Source organism: Netta rufina, assembly GCF_964035555.1.
Source record: "Netta rufina genome assembly, chromosome: 2".
In the NCBI taxonomy this organism is placed as follows: domain Eukaryota; kingdom Metazoa; phylum Chordata; class Aves; order Anseriformes; family Anatidae; genus Netta; species Netta rufina.
Window position 1 is genome coordinate 33,800,082 of NC_140124.1, and position 23,745 is coordinate 33,823,826.

Sequence of the window (23,745 nt, forward strand, 5' to 3'; positions counted from 1 at the left end):
ACACAATGTGGGCAATATTTTATTGTTTCAGCTAAATTTTGACTAGTTTCAATAAGAGCAAATGTATTAGTGACTAGCTGTTCATCTCTTTGAATTTATATATAAATAGATACAATTCTACATTCTGCAACATATAAAGAAGGAAAATGATATATTTGCAAATTATATTAAGAGTTTTACTACCTGAGAGAATCCCTACTGTGGCACACACACACACAGATGTAAAATCACCTACGGAAAGTTCAAAGTCCAATCTTCAGCTTAAAAGAGAAAAACTGCCTACTGTGTTATCGCTAGTACATAGCAATAGTCTTCCTCTCTCTTCTTCCACTTCTGCTAATAATTTGGGTAGAGATGAAAAGGGACCACATCTTGACTACACCTGTAGATCCCGCATTAGCAATATTAACAAATACAATGAAGTTCAAAGATGTTCCTCAAATTCCAAGACCTATAGTCCTTACTAATCATATGGCTCAGTGACCTGGGACTGGGCTATAAGAGAAAATGGAATTTGTTAGAAGGGAAACCATTTGGGATGAAGGCAGATATATGGGCAATCTTCCAGTCTTGCTGGAAAAGGCCTGTTTTCCAGTTGCAGTGTTACACCATTTGGGGGCTTTCTGTAAGAGTAAAAAAGATCCTGAGAAACACCATTAGGACATAACTGGAAATCCAGGTTTATCTCACTTCCCAAGCTACTAACTGCTCATTGCTTTGCAGTTGCTTGAACTTCTTAAGTTATTGTTGATAGAAATTTGATTTCTTAATCACAAGAAAATATAAGAGTAAATTCTCTTTTCCACTTGGCGGACGTGCATCTCCTCTGCCTTACCCATTCTCTAATCCTGAATTAATAGAAGCATAACTAAGAAACAATGAATGTAACCCACAAACAGTTACTGCGTTGCACACCATCATGGAAAAATATTTAGAAATTGCAATTAACTAATCAGTTTTAAAAAGTAAATTAGTCATATGACATTAAACCAGGATGTGGTTTACTCCTGTGGTGAGAACAGATGTAATGAGCTTTTATTTCCAAAATTCATCATAAGTACCATCATAATTTAAATTCCAAGTATATAAAGAGATATTTCCAAAAATATCCAGGGTATATAGCTTGTTTTAGCATTTTTTTTCCCTGTTAAAAGCACGTTAGAATCCTGTTGTATTTACAACATGATGCAATAAAAACAAAACTTAAGAAGCACTTTGTCATCTACAGCCATTTTGTGAGACAGCTGTACACAGAAAAGCAGCAATGGTTTTACACATTGCCATCGTGTGGGCCTGTTGTTACAAAATCATGATAATTGCTTTGGTTTGCAGTGTTTACGTGTTTGAAAACTATAGGTTTAAGTTACTTTGACTTTTGCTGATGACTTAAGGAAACTAAGCATGTATCCTCTTGCTTTTTAACTGCGATGCGATACAAAAAAATGACATTACGCCATTACGCTGGCTGTGTCTACACCAGCAACTTGGAGAACAAAATACTTGTTCCAAATTTCATATCAGCTTCGTTGTTACCTCAACTGACCAGTCCTTGAAAAGCTTTTGGGGCAAAAAGGTAGGTTCCTTTGTAGATTAACTTACTGCGAACAGATCTGTAAACCATTTTGTTTATTCTCCCCTGTTCAGTGGCTACACTACAAGGCACAGAAAGTCTTTTCACACCATGCTGTCAGGAGATCCCAGGAGAAACCCACCAAACTCACAAGACTCCCCCAGCATTACACACCAAGCATGACAGGGCTCTGGTCCTTGGCTATGTACACACCTGTATTTTTCTCACAGCTTACATGATTTTCACTTCTAAAAACCTGGTCTGCATTTCATACTCCTTTACCCTCTTCTGATCGATCTCATCTTTATTTTTCCAGACTTTAACTTTCTCCTTTTTTTAAAAAAAAAAAAATAAATAATAATCTATTATCTTTATCCCCCTTTACACTTGTAATGACCATGCCCTAGGACAGTTCTTCAGAGATGGAGCCTGCTCATTTCTTCAGTCCTGGCTTAAAGACAATTCCTTCTTCACAGATACTCTCCTCAGACACCCATCAGGCCATTGGCTGGTGCCGCTCTTGCAGGAGGAGGCCAAGGAGGTGGAGCAGGACCTTCCGACATGCAGAAATGTTGACTTCCTCGTGTCAAAGTACCTTGCTCATGGTACTGCAGGTCACTTGAGATGGACAACAGGGCATTCTTCTCACACTAAAATCCTTGAGATTTGGCCAAAAAAAAAAAAAAAAAAAATCCCAAAGGTTTGATAAACAGCATACCAAGCTACAATCTATGTCAACCTTTGATCTTCCTAAGACCAGTCCAGGTAGAAACACTGCCCTTAGCCTCTTGCACAATTATTTGCACAACACACCCCAGCAACAGCTTCCCACGTGGGGCACTACACTAAGATTATGGCAACCACAGGCATGCTCCACGTCCACTTGGCAGGCACAAGGCATGCGGCCATGCCATTCCTACGTCCGGGTAAGATCCGATAAAGATACCTCAGAGCAGGTACGTTCTGCACAGCACACAGGTAAGCACGAATGATTTTATTTCACACCTCTCAGAGCATGGCCAAAGCATAAACTTGAGTTAAGCTGTGGAAGTCACGGCCTGATTTTCAGTAAACTACACGTTCTGACTTCATTCAAACATCAGAGTTCATGCCTGGTCTCAAAGGACTGCATCACAAATCCCATTTCTGAAAAGAAGCCATACTTGGCTACAGAAGCCACTGATCCACGTGACAGAAGTCTGCTGAGTGGGAAAGCCCCTGTTTGTTTCTAAGTGTCTCCCATCCCATGATAAAACAAACGCTTTTGGGGAGTCTGACAAACAGGAAATGTATTTGAGTCCTTCCACGTTAATCCAGAGGCCTGCCCTCTTCCTCCTAGCAACACACAAACACTCTTGACAAAACTGGTGTATTTGCTGAAGTTATTTTAAGAGAATTAAGATTCTTTATAGTAATCTGTTCAAAATACAACTTCAAAGAACAGGGATCTGTTCCTACAAACATGTCTGAATTTTTTGAAAATGACAGCAACTATCAAATAAATTCAAGGTATTGCTAACAAAGACTCCCTTCATTTTTAAGTCTTAAGAGAAAAAGACTTCTCTGATCCTGTTTTTGTTACGTTATAATTAGTTACCAAGACTTCTGGTTAATGGCTATTCAACTCTTTTCAAGGTAAAAATGAGTTTGTAAGGAGTTTCAATTACTTTTTATTTAGAAAGAGAAACACTGACTGCATTAATCGAACAGATTTGTAATATATATCAGCATTCAATTTAACTTGACTTGAACATACTAGGAAGGACAATTTATTCCTGAACTTCAAAGGCCACAGGTTGCATGTTAATGACTTTCGTGAACCACACTTGATTTATTTTAAAAGAAAAACAATTGCAGTCATTTATCTATAGCAATGATTCACTAAAAATTTGTTATCCAGTGTGTTTAAAGCAAAATTCTCAGAATAAGCACTGCCTAAGCAATACTTATCTAATAATTCCAAGTCTAAAAAAAAAACTGAACTAATTACTTACAAGGGAAATTTTGACGATAATAAGGTCACAGAATCCGGCCTGTGCTTGACATATCCGTGCTTATTTATACACTTTTAACAAAAGAGACAAGAACACTTCCCCATTTGGAACTTCTTGCCAAATACTATTGTTCCTGGAAAGCTGCCAGAGCGACCATGCGGTGGTTAAGACCCACAAACCACATCCCCAAATCTGACACACAACAGAGTATATGAAATACACTTTTGCAGGTGTTTTGGTCCACAGTTGCATTTTGGGTATTGTGAAACACAAAGGTTGACTTTGAGAAATCCATGTTACTTTGCACTGCTACCTTTGATACACTGAATATATTTTGCACAGTAACATTTCACTACGAATTCTGATTGCTCATTTTCTCCTCTGCTATCTCCTATTCCTTAGTTAAATTAAATGTAAAAACTGCCTGAAAATCTACAGGGTTAAAAAATCAATCTGGAATGCCTTTGTTGCAACATTGCAAAGAAACTTTTTGTTTGTTTTGTAAAGTATCACTGCACAAATACAAACTAGCCTGTATACTTCTAGATGGGAGAGTACAGTAACCTAACCAGTTCAGCTTTTTGTGCTCTGGTTTCATTACTGAAATGGAGAATGCCAAGTGAAGACAAAACCACCGTATTCCAAAGAACAAGACTTTGGAACAAAAGAAAAACACACCGTAATATAAGAGTCTTCTTCCCTCAGCTGTACATCAATAACTTCTACTGTACACAAACATACACACATACACAGCAATTTTGTCACGTACTCCCAACCCTACCCCTAAATTACAGAAAAATTAAATAGTATTTAAAGGTAAAGTCAGAAAAACATATACATCTCTCAAGCCTTAAGATATCCAGAGCCAAACAAATCCAAAAGAAAAAGAAAACAAAAACCAGGCCTGCACAGAGCAACCAGCTGCAGAGGTTTACCAACATTCAGGCAGAAATCTTTGAAGAATATCAAAACTTTTAAAACATCAGCTCAGTTTTCTGGTTATCATTAAAAGGAATAGGTACCCAAAATTTAACCTTGTTATGACGATCTGTGGGGGTTGAATGTCACCAAATTTAGAAAAAAAAAATCTGGTTATCGTTTCTATAATAAAAAAATACTATATTATATGTAATGTAAAGACTTGAAAACAACACATATGCATTCAAATGTATTTATTTAATTACACTGTGATGCAAATAAGTTAGGTCCATATAAACTCCATTTTGTTGTATGTACAACCTATGTCTTTTGCAAGCTGACTGAGCCAGCTGGTGTAAGTGTCCGCCTCATCCTCTGGAACATACACATCTTCAGACCCTTTCTCTGTCCATCGTCTGGTTCTAGAGCAGGACAGCCACATCTTTCATCCCCAAAGCAGACTGAAAGGGGGAAATGAAGGTCAGATTCACAGTATGTGTTTGTTTTTAAATGGATTTTTCAAAAGCACAAGTCAGAAGAAACAGCCCTATAAAAGTACAGAATAAACACTACCCATAAAGAACAGTGAAATAAAGCTACCTTTAAAATAAAATTTAAGCCTACGGAGCATGAACATGTGCCCAGAAAAATGAGCATCTGTAAGCTTTGGAGTAAAACCAAACACATGCTTCTGGTATCTGTATATCTTGTTATACTAACTTTATGTTGTGCAGACATATGCAATAAACCAAAGAAAAGAAAAAAAAGTCTCAAGGTACTAGTGAAACTAAACAGAAATACTGCCAGAAAAAAAAATTACTTCAGCAACTTAGTTCTTAAGACAATAGGATATTTTACTGAAACTGTAACATCCCTGAAAATGGAATTTCTACGGTTAATATATGACCTTGCAAACAATACACACCAATCAATTATTTGTTTTAGCAGCATCTCTGGTTCTGTACAGCAAACAAAGCTATTTCAAGAACAGTAAGAGTAACACTTCCTTCATAACCTTAATTTTGGTAGTTTGAGCCATGGAAACTCTCCAATAAAATTCAAATATCGCAAGAATTCAAGTGTTATTAATGCCAGGATGTTGCAGCAATAACAAATAGCCCCACAACAACCAGGCAATGAGAGCATATGTACTTTGATTCATTACAGTGATTAATATTAAAGGATATATCCCTTTATTTAATGCAGCTTTTACACAGTTTCCCACCCTACTTGCAAAGAGGGAAGGAGACTGGGTTTTATTTTAAACTCATGTTAGAAAGCTAAGTAGTTATTCCTAGGTGCAGAAAGAAACTTGCATAAACTACCCTTAGAACAGATTAGAAGGGCAGCTTCCACTCAAAAGGTACAGGAAGTTCCATATATTAAAAACTGCATAAGATTAAGAGCAAAATACTAAGGCCCTCCTAAGAATTCGGTTTGCTGTCTGTTCTGGTTTAGATTTCTAGGCAAATAAGAACTGTGACCAGCTCTGTTATCACCCAAAACAATTAAAAACTATGGGTTAAAGCAACTTTTTTTTCTTGCTGTCCAGCATGAGCAGAGATGACAATTAAAACCCTGACCATCTACAGTGTTTTTTTTAATGCACATTTGGACCTGATACATACCTCCAGATTGTCGGCTCGGGCATTCCAGGATCTGCACCCCTCTTAAAACCTGAAGTGAAACATACATTAGATAAACACTCATATGTATGTGCAGATTTTTACACAGCTAGAACAGCATCAATTCATTCCAGCCCATTAAATTGCAATAAAAAGAACAGGGAGCTGTGATTCATGAAGACATAGACTCACCTCAACAGAAACCAAAGGGTTACAAAATAGTCAAAATAAATAGACTTGGGTGTATTTTCTTTATTATTATTACCTGTATCTCTCTCTGACTTAAAATTCAGGGTCAGCTAGCTATGTGAGATGGTAGAAATGAGTTACCCCAAACATCAAGGCACATGTGCATGCATACACGTACCCGCTCACGGCTTTGACTGGGATGGAGGCGTTTTGTTTTTTTACATAATGGCTTGTACGATGCTGTGCTTTGGATTTTTGATGAAACTTAGCAGCGATAACACCAACGTTTTAGTTGCTGCAGAGCAGTGCTCACGCAGAGCCAAGGACTGTTTAACTTCTCACACTGCCTTGCCAGCGAGCAGGCTGGGGGTGCAGCAGGAGTTGGGATGGGACACAGCCAGGACAGCTGGCCCAGGCTGGCCAGAGGGACATCCCACACCATATGGCTCAGCAATAACAGCTGGGGGAAAGGAACAGGAAGGAGGGGATGTTCGGAGTGATGGCATTTGTCTTCCCAAGAAACCATTACGTGTGATGGGCCATGCTTTCCTGAGGATGCCTGGATGCCTGCCTGCTGGAGGGAGGCAGCAAATAGATTCTTTGGTTTGCTTTTGTCTTAACCCACAAGTTCTTGCACTTTTCCCTTTCTGATTCTCTCCTGCACCCCACATGGGAAGACTGAACAAGTGGCTGGGTGGGAACATAACTGTAACAACCCCCACATGCAGATTTTAGGTGTTATTATGAAAGCAACCTGGTCAGACAGCATCAACAGTGACACCTGTAACTGGTATAAGGGCTTGAGGAGATGTCCTGTGACGGCACCTGAACTTACAGCAATATTTCAATAATAGCTCATTGAGTTGAAGATTAGAGAATTCTAAATCTTTAACCAATTAAACTTAAAACCATTTTGGGGAAAGGGGGTGGTTAATTACAGAGAGTTCGTCCCCAGCTAATGACTCAAACACTGATTCACTAAAGCAAGTGTACACTAGAGCAGCAATTCAAGGTACAGTTTACTAAATAGCTTTAACTCCTGGACTGTAAATTAAGTCCTGAAACAGAATCATAAAAGACACGCATTGTTCAACAACATGCTTACTATGTTTACTGTATAGAAATTGATGTTATATGGAAAAAACATATTTACAGACTATAACTAATCAGTGACAACTTTCCTGAAACACAGGCCATGAAGGTTAATGGAAAAACTCACACTAACTTCATGGACACTGGTTCAGCCCTTTGAAGATAACCTTGTCTGATTTGAGGCTGTTAAACATTCTGACCTATTTTCTTTCACTGCCATACTTTCCAGCAGAAGTGATTTAAAATTCATGAAATCATATTAGCAGTTGAACTATGTGTGTGAAACAGATTTAGCTAATGTTTCTGGTTTTTCTTTTTGTTTGTTTTGTGGTTTGATTTTTTTTTCCCCCCTAGTACTTTTAAATAAGCAAGCCAATTCAACAAAACTGTACTTGTCTAATTCACCTAAGAGGGGCAGCCACTTCAAAACAAACATTAAAAACAAATAAACAACAAAAAATACAACCTGACCAATGACCTGGAATTGCACATCTCAGACTCCCTTGTACTTATTCTGAACATCCTATCCTCACCTAGGTCTTCCAGAGAAAATTAAAACAAATTGCTGAAAACTTCATTGCCTGTGTTTAGTTTAGCCTGCATTTCATATACGTGGGTCAATACCAAAGTTTGCCTTGAAGCAGTGACACCAAGCACGGTGTAGCCCCTTGCCCATGTAATTGCTGTACAAAAGAGGTTCCCCCAGTTCTACAGAATCTGAGTGGCTGCCACCCCCAAATGTCTGCGGCAGACAAGGGTGGCACCTGCTTACACTTTATGTCCTTTTATTAATTACAGCAGGCAAACTTGTAAGAAGACAACATAGATGTGGAACAGCATACTTATCGCTTGCAGGTAAGAAATTAAACAACTACAGTTTTGTTTCTTAGGGTTACTCAACAAGAAATATACCAAGCACCCTGACAGCCCTGCCCATGGCGGGGGTTAGCACTAGGTGGTCTTTACGGTCCCTTCCATAGCTTCCATTCTTTGGTATTGGTACAGCTGCAAACACACTGGGATGGCTTTATTTAAAGTGCTTAAGTTATATGCTTTCCTCAGAGCAAAGAGTGATTTTCTCAGATACTGTCGTAAAAGTGAAACCAACTGAAAACCTCAGCAGGAACAAAAGTAGGTCGCAAAGCACTGCTGCAATCCCACCCCCAAATAACCAATTTGGAAATAATCGATAAACTAAGAACGAAAACGTAATTAAACTTTAACCTGACTCTGCCAAATCGTTTTACTTGTTGTGTTCAAAGTGACCCCTTTTATTTCTGGTTGTTCGAGCATGTGTGTAACTGATTATCTATTAAGCGCCTCGGCCCTTTAAATTGGGTTTAGATTTTATATATTTTTACGTGTTATATTAATTCCCCTCGATTAAAAGAGCCACTCAGCTCTGCCTGCAAACACGCACAGCCCCGGCTGTAAGCGTGTTAGCGCTCAAGGTGAAGATGTCTGCCTGCTTCGGCCGCCTCCCCCAGAAGGCCCCACACATTTAGGGCACGAAGCCTCCTCTCCAGCCGTGCCTGCTGGCTTCCCTGGCACCTTTTGGCAGAGAGCAGCGAGCAGGAGCCCCGGCCCCACCGCACACACGCGCTTCTAAGCAGCCCGTGCCCTTCAGCCACCCCCACCGGCGGCACCACCGCGGGGCCCCGCACCAACACACCCCAAAGCCGCACGGGGGCTGAGCCGAGCGGCTTGGGGAGGCTGCAGCCTCCACCCAGCCTCAAACAGGGGGGTCCCCAGCCCCCTGCCCGAGCCCCCCGAGCCCCCCAAGCAGGCGGGGGCCGCCCAAGGGAGGCCCCGCTGGGTCGCCGGGCGGCGGAGACCCGCGGGAGGCCGGCGCCCCCGCCGCCACTGACCTAGGTAGAGCACGACGGGGATGAAGCCCCAGCGGATGGCGAACTGGCCGCCCTTGAAGAGCTGCTGCAGCCGCTGCTTGGCCTCCTTGCTCAGCTTCGGCATGCTGGCGGCGGGGGAGAGGGAGGAGGAGGAGGAGGAGGAGCCGGGACGCGATCGTCACTCGGCGCCGCCGGGGAGGCCGGGAAGGGGGAGGCTCGGCCCGTCCCGGCCTGCCGTGGGGGCCCCTTTGGACGGCAAGGGGGTGAGGAAAGCTGTAGGTCGCTATTTTATTTATTTATCTATTTATTTTATTCCCGCAGCGCTCAGGTTTGTGCTCCGTGGAGGCTGGGAGGTGGCGTCTGGTCAGGGAAACGTGAAGGGGGCTGCCCGCCCCGCTGCGGGGACACACTGCGTGGTCCCTGAAACCTGGGGGCTGCAAGGTCGGCGAGGGTGATCGGGGAGAGGTGGTGTGCTTTTAGACCTAATTCTTAAAAAAAACGCCTGTACAGAGCTTACGGCTTGTTGTCCTCGCGCACTCAGAGCCTGGGTAAGCAGTAAGGCACTTTTTGAGCGTGTCTGGTCTCTGCAAGACTTCGTCGCACTGCCTTAACCCCAAGGTGCTCTCAGTTCGACACCGCTGCCCGTGGGACATCTCACTGCATGGTGGCGGTGCCTGCAAGGTCGGTCATGGCCGTGCTGCTTTCATTCCTGCTTGAGCAATCCACTGTGTTTTACTGTAATGCCACATCCAGGCCTGCGTGTTCCTAATATCACTGACGTGGCAGCAGTATTAACACTGGCAGTCTGTATCGTCTGCTAACTGTGTCAAACTCCTGCCGTAGTTTGGAGGGGATTTAATTGCATATAGAAACTAGGGTGGGAAAAAAAATCACCAAAGAAATTGCTGCTTGTGTTAGACCAGAATTCCATTCAATTTTGTTCATAATCATGGTTTACAGTATTAGTTTACCTAGGCAATAACTTCTAGTTCTGTGGCCCACGTGTCATCTTAGGAACAACTAAAGGAGAGTGCTTTTAGATGCAAAGAAAAATTCCAGGGCTATAACAAATACCATTTGCAAATAGCTTTTTCCACACTTCTTCTTTCAGTGCATGGATGCACATTCTGCCCTTCAGAGACAACGAAGATACGAATTTGTAGCTCGCTCCTTGTTTCCCAGGTACGGACAGGTAGCAACCTGCAAGCTGCATCAGTGATCCTGGTGGCCCATAGTTTGCTTTTGTGAATGTCTACTAATAGTCAAAATGTGGGATATACAAGATTATTGTGGTGATGTAGTGAGAAACATACTGTCTGTCAAGTTGTAGAACGTACAAACAGCCTGTCCTCATGAGAACCAGTGCATATTTGCTATGTTTTCATATGCATTAAACATGTGATGGGTGACACCAGTAATGCTAGTCATGTGGCTGATATATCTAATGATGTGTAGTAGATAAAGCTCAGTTGATGAGTGGCTTCTTTATCAGCCGAACAGCTTATCCCTGAGGCTGCAGGCCATCATGAAGCCACCCCTCAGCCTCCTTTTCTCTGGGCCGAACAAACCCAGTGACCTCAGCTGCTGCTCATATGTCTCACCCTCTAGACCCCTCACCATCTTTATAGCCCTCCTTTGGAAGCTCTCTAATAGTTTTATGTCCTTCTTATATTGTGGTGCCTAAAACTGTACAGAGGACTCAGCATATTAACTTATTCACACAGAATAACACATAATTTCTCCTTTTGGTGTCATTTCCATTCACCTGTGCCTGCTCAGAAGCACGTAATGATAGATTTTTGGGCTTCCAAGAGAATGAACAGAAGGGGTTCATTTTAAGTAATGCTACATGCAGCCCTGTCAATGAGTTATTTCTAAGATGTCCGACATATCCAACAAATACTTTTGACATATCTAACATCCTCATACAAAGATGGTCAGAGGGCTGGAGAACCTCTCCTATGAGGACAGGCTGAGGGAGTTTGGTTTGTTATTGGGGTTGTAGTAACACTTCTGTGAAGGGTATTGGTTTTACTTGAATTATTTATTTTCTTTTGTCTGATAATCAGGACAAAAGCACTTGAAATGGTGTGCCCAGGAAATCAGAGAAACAACAGCCATAAGTGTTGGGTGACAAAAGTAGTAATACTGTATTGAAAGCTTTTCATTACAGAAAAACCCTTTGAATTTCTTTTGTCATGTAGTTCATGGGACCAGCAACAACTGTAAAATATGAAATAAAGTTGCAGGGGTTTTAACTGGCACAAGAATGTGAATCCGTAATGGGGTTTGTTCGTTTGTTTTAATTTGATTAGCAGTAATTCTGTACGTGCTATGTTTTCATAGCAAAGAAATCACAGAATCACAGAACTGTCTAGGTTGGAAGAGACCTCAAGATCCTCTGACCTAACACTAACAAGTCCTCCACTAAACCATATCCCTAAGCTCTACATCTAAACATCTTTTAAAGACCTCCAGGGATGGTGACTCCACCACTTCCCTGGGCAGCCCATTCCAATGCCTAACAACCCTTTCAGTAAAGAAGTTCTATACCACTGTAAACTGGCCTCATGTTTCCATTTTTAATGGGTGAGGGAGAGAACTGAAATTCTTGCGGACAAGTCTGAATCATTTAAGCTTCAGTCTCTGGTTCAGGGAAACAATGGCACTTGGATGGCTTTAGCCATTTTTGTTGCCTGGTACAAGGGGTACATTTCAGGCTAAAGAATTCCAGACCTCTGAAGTTTTATCTCAACACAGCACAAATCCATGCAACAGTGTGTGCAATCCAGAAGGCTGGAGAATGAAACAAAATGAAGTAACCTGTTAAGGTCTTGAGACAAATTACTGTAAACTCTACAATGGAAATCCCTGTGTACCTCCCTTATGCAATTACCACTTTTACTTCTAAGATTTCCTCTTCCATTTACTGTGAAGAAACTGGATTAAATTAACCTGCTGGAAAACAAAGTTAAAGTTTGGCTCTGTTTAGGAGGAACTTATATTTTGAAGATACTATGGTAGATATTTCATACTGTAAATCGTTATAAACAAACAACACAGGACATATTTAACAGATTTCCGATCCAGGTTGAATCTTTATGATGTCAGTGAAAAGGGGTAGCAGATAATTCCTAGGCTTTATATTTTACTTAATTATTATGATTAAACTTTCTATAGTGTCCTAGTAATGATCATCTTTTTCTTCCATTCCATTTTAGTATTCCTGTTCAGTTAGTTTAATAAATCCCAGCTACTCTGCAGTACCACCGCTCTAGGAAATGCTGCTTGTCAGTTTGTGGAAACCACATTTCACAGAAACAAATAGCAATGGAAAGCACTACAGTCAAAATAAAAAAATAAAAATACTAAGGCTGTGTGATTATGCCATTTGGGAAATGTCAGAACTCTAAAACGTCTCTTTTTCTCTTGATTGTTGTAAGAGCAAAATCACTTGGGGTTTAATACATTTGGGCTTTTGCAGTTAGCATGTTTTCAAAACATTGAATTACAGAGCAGTGACACATCAATTTTTTCTGTCCAGATTACTGTCTCTTTCATATGAATTTCTGTGTGAAATACATATACACTGGCTGTACTCTAGCCTCTATATAATATTGGATATTTCTAAAAACAATTATTGTCAGATGGGTGTCCAGAAGATGAGTAAAGTGTGATCACTTTACTAGGTGAGTCTACAGTGGTAGAAACAAAAGGCAAAGTGTATTTTTTTTATATATTTAATATAATTAACGTACTATTGATTTGTTAAAAAAAAAAGATGGAGATGGGTGCAAGGCAATAATTACGTTATTTTTCATTACAGCTCCTGAGGCCAGTGAAGGACAAACAGCAGTCTGAGGTGAGAGAGCATTCAACGAAACCTCATCAAATGCTTTCCGAGTTCTTTGAGAAAAAGTACTGTTGTGCTTAAAAATTAAATATTACGTGCTGCACACGACTTTCATTTGAACCTGACCTTCCCATTCTCCCCATCTTCATTTAATAATGACAATCAGTGGTTACAATAAAGATACTGCTACTTTCTACTGTAAGTAGTTACCCTAAAAATATAAGAGTTATGTGGATGTTTTTATGATTGTAGTGCTTGGCCAGAGATGAAAACAATCATCTGACTGCTTGCATAGTTGCAGTAATATGCAGAAGTCTGATGAATTAAAGGATTTTCTGAGGCCAAAACTAATATCTATGTTCACTCATTCTTGTTTGTTTTTTTTTTTTGTTTTGTTGTTGTTGTTTGGTTGTTTTTTTTTTGTTTGTTTTTTTGTTTGTTTTTTTAGTTAGGCTTTTTTCTTTTTTTTTTTAAAGCATCTGGGCAGTAAAGGTTTCAATAATTTTAGAACAATTTTCTTCTAAAGATACTGGAATGAATACTTTTCACTTGTCCACAATTTAAAACTAGATTTTTGGTGCTGAAGAATATGTTATTGTAACAGCACATGCCCACAGAGGTTTTACAAGATTTAAAAGATGCTTGTTTTAGGCAGATTTTTACAGAAAGACATGATGAGGAAAACAGTGATTATATTTGGATTTGCAAAACAGTCTTTGCTCTTATTATACTTGTTTTTATATCAATTCTGGTCTTAGTATCTGAGTACATTGTATTAAGGTTAGGCAACCTTAAAACGACTGAGAATGTAAGTCTTTGCTATCAGTTGGCAGCATTGCATATGAAAATGAAATATTTCTCTTTGGTCCAGAACATGAAATTGGAGCATTAGAAAAATTGAATTTTAATTAAAATTCACGTATAACTTCCTTACTTCAGAGTGGTTCTAATTGTATTTACTTAACATCCATCAACAAAAGAACATATATGCTGCTGAAATAACTTTTTCTGACAATGAAATATTTGAAAATCATAACCAATCAATGCACAGCATTAGCTTCACTGATTTAAAATGGCGCTTTTGAATTCATTTGTTTCAGTTCTACAAAAGCAGTGTATACAACAACAACTAATTATCTCCTTTTTATAAGCAAAGAGAAGACAAATAGTAAAGCAAAAAGAAACACCTTGGAGTTGAAACATTCCAGATGGATTTGGAAGAGTTCTGTGTGGATTTTCTGATAGAATGTGAGTTTTTGTTATTTAATTTGAGTCATTGTTAAAAAAGCAATATTTTCAGTTACAGTTTATACCCATATGTATCCTTCTTCCTTTGATACTAAACAAGAACAATGTTTGTTAAAATGAAAATTTAAACAAATAAATAAATTTGAATTTTATAAGCATAGCTTTAATTCTTAGTTCAAAGATATTCTAGGTGTTAGTGTTGTCATTATAATAGTTTCTAACAACTCATGTAATGCAAATTAGAGGATGCAGTTGCAGAAGAGTTCAGAGCATAATAGGTATGGTAAAAATCTGTGTATTTCTAGCATTTGAATAAGATTACCCAGTCAGCAAAGGAAATGTGTCAAATACATACTAATTCTCTCCCGCTATATCTAAAAGTTGAACAGATTAGTAAATCAATATCTGCATTCAGTTTATCTATCTTGATTGTTCACTCTGGGTGTATTCGCTTCAGAAACTTAGAGAAAAACCTTTTGGCACATTTCAAATTCAGCATGGCCTAACTGTGATGTGAAGAGCAGTTCACACCCCTTCTTGCCAAGCTTCAGTGGGATACACTGCATGAGCTTCCTTCCGGAATGGTGATGTTCCAGAAGGAATGTCAAGTTCCAGAACTTGAACTTGAACCAATATTAACAAGTGTCAGCATTTATGTCTGACTGTATTTTTCATGTTTCAGTAGTTCAGATTTCACTGAAAATTGAGATCTTCAGCACAGGGAGGATTAAAATCATTAAAATCATTAAGGTCTTTCATACATGACCAAAGGTGATCCTAGAAAGTTCTTTTCTTCCTTTTCAGGTCATATTTAGTGCTGTCAGGATTAAGTGAAGAGTACCTCATGCTTAATGAAGTTTTCACCATTAAAACTTAATCTCTTAAGATGCTGTCCCTTTTGACTTTAATACTTTTTTTAAGCTTTGTCTATTTTAGCATAATCATATTCCATATTTAACCCAGACAGATGTTTTTAGGTTTTCCTGATTTTAAACTATTGTCCAGCACCTTCTGTCTGTATTGACAGGCTAAGTCACATGTCTCTAAGTTTGTCTTTCACTGTTGCCTTTCGCTGTTTCCTATAAAATGTTATATGAACTCCTAAAGTTTTTGTTTTGAATGACAACCATTTCAGTAAGAATTTTATCATATGCAGAGGACGTTCAAGGAACTCTTGAGAGTTCCTTATGTTCTGCATTATAAAGTCTGTTAGACATACCTGACACAATCTGACCCTGACTTTCAAGCATTTGAAAGGCCCAAATAAAATTACATTTCTATAATACTTTCATTCTTTTTTTTCAAGCGTACATTAAGTGTACATCTGAAGAAACTGCATTTTACTGCTCCATTTTGGGTTTAGGTAGCAACCACAAGAGATTAAATGCTGTTGAGTGTAATGAAGTGTGAAGATGACAAGATAAATGAACCAGAGGCGCCTCATCTTCCAACGCACAGCGGTACAGGTTTTGTATTCCAGACACAAACATCACCTTGAAGTCATACTAGATGAATCGCTGTAAGTATAACTGAGATAATTTTTGTTTGTTTGTTTGTTTTTCTCCGATTACCTTTGTGCTTTAAATATGGTCCTCCTGAGTTAAGCAATGAGTTAATTGCCTGTGAGATTTGTGATGGAAAGTTTTCTCTGAAATAAACACAGTACTAGAAGTTTTTCTTTCTTTTCACACACTGGGAGGAAGGACTGCTTCTAGTGACAGGGTACTAGACTAGAGTGATCCTGGTCTCTTAGGATGCTAGTACTTAACTGATACATATCGCTCAGTATATTAGAATTGTTAACTGTACCACAGCAAAATATTTTTCTGTATTTTTTAATAGTCCCTTTAAAACCACGTGCAGAGTGTTACTTCCCATGTGAATATTAGTTCTGACAACTCTGGTATGGATGATATGTTGGTGGAAAATGTGAAGGACGGGAATCAGCCAGTGAGCCTAGATGGGACTTTAAAAATATATTTACAAATTATTTAGCTACTATGAAAAAGAAAAGGGAAGCTGACAGCTGACTAAAGGTCTCAATACATTGTATCAGCCTCTCTCAATTTAGTTCCTCTTCTTCGTTACTTCAAGACAACATTGATCTAAAATTTATTAGCAGTGTTTCATTAACACCAGTGGAGGGCAGGCTTGAATTGGAAACTCTGCTTGCTACTTCAATTACTTGAACTTAAAATAACAGATAGTCCCTCGAGCTCAAAGCTGATGGAATTTCTCTACTATTCTAATTACTCTTCCACTGGATAAAAGCTTCTTTACAATTGCTGTTTGACAAAATGAATGTTTTGCTGTGTTGCAGAAAGAATAGTGAATGTTTAAATAAAGATGATAATATGAAAGTGGATGAGTCAGTTTATTAGCAGCTGTGTGCTATTCATGGGGGAGAATCCATGCTGCTTAATAATTAATCACGTATATCTTAAAACGGTTTTTAAAAATGAGTGGATATCATTATCCCCACTTTATAGATGAAGAAACTGAGGAATAGAGAGGTAGCTTTGCAAATTATCGATTTAGGTGATCTGCAGAGGCAAGAACAAAATCCAGATTTCTGAGATCTAGTCCAGTGCTCAAGTATATCTTTTGCATAAATAAACTATGGTATGTCTAACAGCTACAAACATGGAACTGACTGCTTGCAGCCCAAATTGCTGAGGAGCTTACAATAATGAAATGGGCAGGTAACCTGACAGGCAATGCTGTTTCTCCTCTAGAGGCTGGGTAGTGGTCAGATCAGTTGGCTGAAGATCTGCACTAAAAATTGTATGTTATTAAAACAAGTACTCTGCATGTTCTTGCATATTTGTCATTTTTTAAGTTAGATTGTACTCTCTCCAAGGAATGAAAAGCCTTTCTATGTAGACCTTAAAAGCCATTCCAGTCTGAGTACTAGGAAATGTATGGTTAAAAAGTCAATTTGCATACAGGTGAAGGGTTAAGATACTAACTGATTGTTCCTCCATTCCTTTCATCTTTAATTATGAGGGTTTCAAATTATGAGCAAAACTTGAAGCTTCCTATTAACTCACTGAGACCATCCTATTTACTGTACCTGTGGTCAGTAACATTCATGGGATTTGTGACTCATCATTAAGTGTTCTCCTTCATTAAGGCACTAAATTGAAAAGCTAAATATAGTTGCTATTTTTATTTGATTAAATATATGTATTCTACTTTTTATGCTGTCTTACGAGGTCATTACCCATTGTAACAGCTTTTAAAGTATTAAAATGCTCTGCATTTATTTATGTGTAAGCCTTAGCATAAATTGTTCTGTTTCTAGAAAAGGCTGGAGGCATACTGTTATGAAGCCTCCCATGCCTAAGACTTGTGTAAGACATACCAGAGAACATTTGGTGCTGCATATTAAAAACTCCATGTGTAGAATGAGTGAGCACATCGCACAATGCATTTTTCCTTGTTTCTTATTGCTAGTTTGCAGTGGCCATCGTGTTGATGGTGTGAATTAGTCATTGGTTTATGACTCCAATGAAAAGGACCACGTTCAAAATCATAAGGTAGAATGTAAATGAGTGGGCACTTAGAGTTTGAACTCATTTTTGGTTTATTTCCAGACAAATCTTGTTAAAATAAGAGTCAGAAATGTCTGGCAGTGATTTAAAGTACAATGTGGCAATTATCCCAAAAGTTATTACTGTACATTCAGGCAATGAATTTCAGGTTGATAATTTCTCTGTGTACTTTGTGTACCTCACAAAGAGTTGACATCTCCAAATATTCATAACTTTCCATAGCTCACAGAAGCCTGAAGATGCAATTCAAAAGGGAAGAAATTAATTTTCTCTTCTGCACAAGGTATGCATCAACACTTTTCTATTTTTAAATGATTTTTTGTGTTTATGGCTTACAAGCTGTCTGACAAGAAAACTTATCCTCTCAAAATGACCACTAGTTGAAGGTGTTTACTTACAGACTAATTTTGCAGCAAATCAGTACCTGCTTGCACAAGAAAAAGCAAGAAAGCTAAGAAAGCTAATGGTTCAGTTGACTAAAACTGTTGCTTTAAGACATGTGTTTCCCACTGTGAGACTTCTTTATTCTTTAATTCATCCCTAATTTTAAATTGCTGCTTGTAAATTTCCAGAACAAAATGTTTCATACCCCCAGGGTAAATGTAATGATATGGGGAAGGATACATGTAATATACCATAGTTTAAGTCTAAAATTAAATCTTAATTCCAGTGAATTAAGACGAATGTCTTCCAGTATCTTTTAGATTTCCTGTATTTCAGCATGCAAAGGCTTTAGCTCTTTTGCTTAACAGTCTCAGTCTCTTGCAAAGCACTAATATTCTCTTCATCTTCAGTGCAGAAGTACAATAAAATGGAGGAAGTAGCACGTTCTGCAGTTGGAGAGCAAAGATGTGGGTTCATGGGAAGGACAGCATCCGTCTGTCCCCAGATAAATCTAAGTCCATCTTCCTAGCTTGTAGCTGGTTTTGTTTACATTTTGCTCCATAAGAAAAACAGAAACTCTTCTTGGTAAAATTTCCTTCAGATTACAACCAGAGATAAACCCATTCTGTACTCCTAAATTAAAGTTTTCTTGTCAGATAGTTTGTAAGTTATAAACATAAAAATCACGTACAAATAAAAAAGTGTTGATGAAGCAACTATTTGAAATAGGACGAATATGAAAATTAACATTGAAAATGCACTGAAGATGGGGAAAAATGAGAGGATAGTTCCACTGCACCACCTCTATCTGTTCAATACACTGAGCTAAAGGAGAATTTTACCTTGGTGTTGTTACCTGTGTGACTGATTACTTATTTCAGTTAAAACCATTAGTAGTTGTTAAGGGTAAATATGCTTGTGCTTTTGAGGGCATGGCAAGTGTTTCCTACTGAAAGCTTCACAGGTTTTCAGCTCCACTTCCATGTAGCTTCCATATAACTTTTCTTATAGCAGTCTTCGGTGGTATATCTATTTGTTTGTACTCAACTGTCCCTTTTATTTGTAATATATAACGTGTTCAAAAAGCTCATGATTTAGGAGTAGTTAAGATATTACTACCTCAGAAACATAAAATGTCATTGTTATGTACACTTGTGTTTGTTCTGCTGAGCAGGCCCATCTCGATTACAGAGGGAGCTGCAGATAATGCCAAATACCTGTCATAGAGCAGTGGCGATTGCTGTAGGCAGATTGACCAAACATTTTTGCTATATTCCTCTACATGAGCGCTCAAGTGTCCTTCCCTCTTTCAGTAAATGCCTATGTTTATACTCACTGTCACAGTGAAGAACTTTGTGGAGTCTACTACCTATAAGTGGGCTCTGCTTAAATTAGCTGGAACTCCTAATCACAAATCTCATTCTTCACATCCTTCAGCATCCAACAGTCTGCTGAAACTCCTGTTATACCTTCTGGGATTCTGTGTATAGGAATTTCTTTTCTTCCCCAGGTGGCTCCAAGCCAGAAACATATCCATGTGCAGAAATGAGTCTGAATGTTGTTCACACCACTTTTTTTGTGTTTGTTTTTCTTAGTAGTTTCTACTCTTGAACTGATCACCGAAATGCCAGTAAGCCTCGACGTTCGTCTAGTAAGTAAGTACTGCAAAAGCCTTCCTATCAGAGGACAAAACATTAGATGTTACCCGGGAGCCATCTGTATTTGAACTTAGTTATCACAAAAAGAGCTTACATGTTTGCTCTGACACAATTATTTATTTATTATTTGGAATTTAGATTGGGCTTCTGCAGAAAGCAGGAAGGCTTCTGGTAGCTCACCAGCCAGTTGGCTTCTGCTGTCCCCAGGGCTAGCCATTAGCTGGCCTTTCCGGATGCTTTTATTGACAGTCTTATGCTTGCAATTTTTGCCAGGCCAGTAACATGATCACTGCATAACAGCCTGCCTCACAGCAAGTCAAGGAAAAAGAGGGCAGCTGCTAGCAGGAATTGAGACTACTTAGTGATTGGTGCCTGGCAATATTCACCAGAGGCCTGAGGAAGGTGAAGGCTTTCAGAGACCAGGGCTAAGCCCTGCGCTGGGTTTACGTGGCAAGGTTTTGGTAGTGTGGGGGGCTGCAGGGGTGGCCTCTGCAAGGAGTCCAGGAGCTACCCCATGATAAGAGTTCAGGAAGGACGGCATCCTGTGGGAGGGACCCCACGTGGAGCAGGGGCGGTGAGTGACCATAAAGGAGCGTTGGAGACGAAGAGTCAGAGACTGACCACAGCCCCCATTCCCTGTTCCCCTGTGCCACTCAGGGGGAGGACGTAGAGTAGGGTGGCTGGGGGGGAGGAAGGTGGTTTTAGTTCGTTTTTACTTTGCACTGCTCTAGTCTGTTATCAATAGGAAATAAATTATATTAATCACCGTTACACTGAGTCTGTTTTGCCTGTGATGTAATTGGTGAGTGAGCTCCCTGTCCTTATCTCAACCTGTGAGCTTTTATTTTCCATCGTCTTTTCTTCCCCTGTCCTTTTGAAGAAGGGGAGTGAGAGCAGTGTGGTGGTGCTCAGCTGCCCATTGGTGTTAAACCACCACAACATGCAAATACTTTACAATTCCCATCACAAACTGGATTCTCTACCTGAGTAAAATATTCTAAATCTAGAGCAATGTCAAAATTGTCTTCTCTGGAGTACCTCAAGGCTTACAGAGATCAAGAACAGAGTTTCACTCTATATTTGTTCTCTTACAACTGATGTTAGAAGGCTTGCAAAGCTTCTGCCTTGGTATCTATTTGTCACACACTTTATCTCAAGTCATAAGGTGAGCATCATGGGGGAAAAGCCTAGTTTGCTAGGAACTACATCAGCCAGCTGATAAACAGTAAGAAGTTGGGGGCGGGGGGAGACGTCCTCTTCAAGGATGAAGAGTCTTAATTCAAACACTATTAAATTACAGAACCCCAAAATTAAATTGTTGAAGTTTAATTAAGCTGTGAAAGCAGCCAAAAATTGGGAACTCAATCCAGCCACACCAGATGTGCTCAGTCTCAGTTCTGCAAGACTGGAGCATCTGTAGCAGGCAACACGGCAGTAACAAGAGGTTGAAGGGAGGAGGTGCATGGGCAGCTGCCCAAATGTAAACAAGCCCTCATCCAGTTGCGTAACAACTCTATTTACAAGATGACATTAAAAAAAAAAAAAAAAAAGGCTGACAACCACACTGACATCCTGAAAAGCCCCGTGAACCTGTGTGCATAAGGGTGTGATGCAGGGAGAGGCTGACCCAGGCTCCACTTGCAAATGAAGCTTAAAACTGTCAAATCTCCAGGAGGATGAGGAAAGGTTTGGGGCTTTACTCCAGCTACAGAGGAAAGGCGCCACTCTGCCTCCTGCGGGTTTGGCCACCCAAGCCACAAGAGATAAATCTGAGGGGAGGGAAGCTAATGGGCCTCTAACAGTCCTGGTTTTAAGATTCTGTGAAGCAGTGATAGCAACAAAAAGCCATCACGGGCAGATCTATGATCACGAGGACCAGAATTCAGTTACACTCACAAACTTGTTTGGGAGCTGGCAAGATCAGCCAGGAGATACCACAGACAAGTGGCACGAGAAATGTCACCTCCTCTGGGACAGTCATTTATCAGATGAACTACATCTGGGTTCTGCTTAGGGTCTGCTCTAGCAAACACATTTAGCACTGCTGCAGTCACTTTAAATGCAAGAACTAAATACACAGCATGCTGCCGTATGTTAAAATCCAGGATGTTCAGTTCGGCAGTGAGAAGTGAGTAATACAAGTGACATTAATTGAAATACATTTCAGGAACCTACTTTCCATCAAAAAATGTCCTTTCTCAAAATCAATCCCTTCATGAGGCAAATCCATTACTTCAACATTTTTCAGGGAAATCTCAATGCTTTTCCTTGTTTTTTGTAGGTCACACTTGTTTCAGAATTAAGCAGGCTTAATTGCAATGTTGCTAATTACAATAATTTTTCTTTCCTTTTACATATTTTATATGGAACATACACAGGGACAATGAGAAAGAAACTCACAAGTGTTTCTGATGTAATTTTTTTCTTGCAAAAGTCCCAGTTAGGAACAAAGCCTTTCAAAATGCTGCCATTTCTGTGGAAGAGCAGTTCGTGCTCCAAGCCAGCCCTGTTCAGATGACAAGTGTTTCTTGGATCGCAAGGTCACAATTAAGTCCAGCAAGCAAAGTACAAAGCATTATGAAAAACAGCGCTGCTCAGCAGCAAGGCACTTTTTCCTGGCCAGGCCAGTAAGAAGAAACTGCAATTATTGACTCAATGTCTTGACACTGAAACCACACAATACCTTTAATTAGGGGAATCAGCTCCTTCTTCCCAAGGAAGGTTTATACCACAGCCAGTTTGTTCTCACCCACCTTAGGGCAAATGAGGCTCTATTAACTCAGAGGGAAAACAAAAAGTTTGATAAACAGTGCTAAAAGGCTCCACATTATCTGCCAATGTGCAGTCCATCATACAACAGGAAGAAATAAATTCCTTTGACCTCAAGCCATAATGCTGTGACTCCTGTGTAAGCTTTCAGTGGCGTTAATACTGCCATGTGGTGCTTTTGGTCTTACCCTGCTCACTGGGGATATTCCACGTCCCTCCTTCACAGGCATTGCAAATGGTAAGCGTGCCTTGCACAAAGAGCTTCGAATATGACTTTTATAAGCAAGACTCTGAGAGCAATTACAGCTGCCTACCCAGAAATACAGATATTGGCACCAAAAAAAATAAAAAATAAAAAAATCATCGTTATTTCTTTGTTGTCTGTCACTGCAGTTTCCAAGTAAGTCTAGAAGCAGCTACAGGGAGGCTGCCACCGTGAACACAGGAGCAGCTCCCAGGAAGAGCTCGTCTCCATGCAGATACGTGCCTAGCAAAATATCACTTTGATCCCCAAATAAAATGGAAAAGGCAACACGGTATTTTTGCTTCAGCCTGACAAAACAATTGCATGCTGTAACTAAACACAGACAAAAGCAGGTAGTGGGATGTACGAATACGTACGTTTTCAGCACAAATACCAACATTTCTGGGCACGCTGCCCCGAACCGTCTGGTGTTTTAGTAGATACCAGTTCATGGATAGATTTCTGTGCTTTCAGAAATGCAAATGCTTCTGAGAAGTAACATTCAGCTCGGCCTTTTGGAGCAGAGCACCCCAGAATGACTCCCAGCAGGCACCTGCTTTTCTGCTTGTGGCTTCCTAAGGGGGCCAGAGCAAGGAGATGTACCTGGAGGCCAGCAGCAGCCAAGTTAGAGTGCTCAGAGTTACACCAAGTTAGGTGTAACTCAGTAATGTACCTTTTAAGCAGCTACCTTATGACTGAAAGGAGAGCTCCAGAGATGCTCCAGCAGTGGATCCACACCTCCAGAAGTGTAGGACCAAGCAGAGTAAAGTATTGGATCCACACCCCCCTTGCTGCTGCAG

The 23,745-nt window shown here is 39.8% G+C and overlaps 1 protein-coding gene and 1 long non-coding RNA gene across 2 annotated transcripts; one reads left to right on the top strand and one right to left on the bottom strand.

Moving 5' to 3' along the window:
- Positions 1-4,721: 4,721 nt before the first annotated feature.
- TOMM7 (translocase of outer mitochondrial membrane 7) lies at positions 4,722-9,412 on the bottom strand. Its single transcript, XM_084307029.1, has 3 exons — positions 9,257-9,412; positions 6,111-6,159; positions 4,722-4,943 (listed from the first exon to the last, which is right to left on the bottom strand). The coding sequence occupies exons 1-3, from the start codon at positions 9,357-9,359 to the stop codon at positions 4,928-4,930; spliced, it is 168 nt and encodes a 55-aa protein (XP_084163155.1). The 5' UTR covers positions 9,360-9,412; the 3' UTR covers positions 4,722-4,927.
- A 15-nt stretch (positions 9,413-9,427) lies between these two features.
- Positions 9,428-20,645, top strand: LOC311222641. Its single transcript, XR_014619364.1, has 6 exons — positions 9,428-9,510; positions 10,347-10,417; positions 13,062-13,097; positions 14,240-14,336; positions 15,700-15,855; positions 19,870-20,645. It is a non-coding gene; the product is annotated as an uncharacterized lncRNA (long non-coding RNA).
- Positions 20,646-23,745: the final 3,100 nt, after the last annotated feature.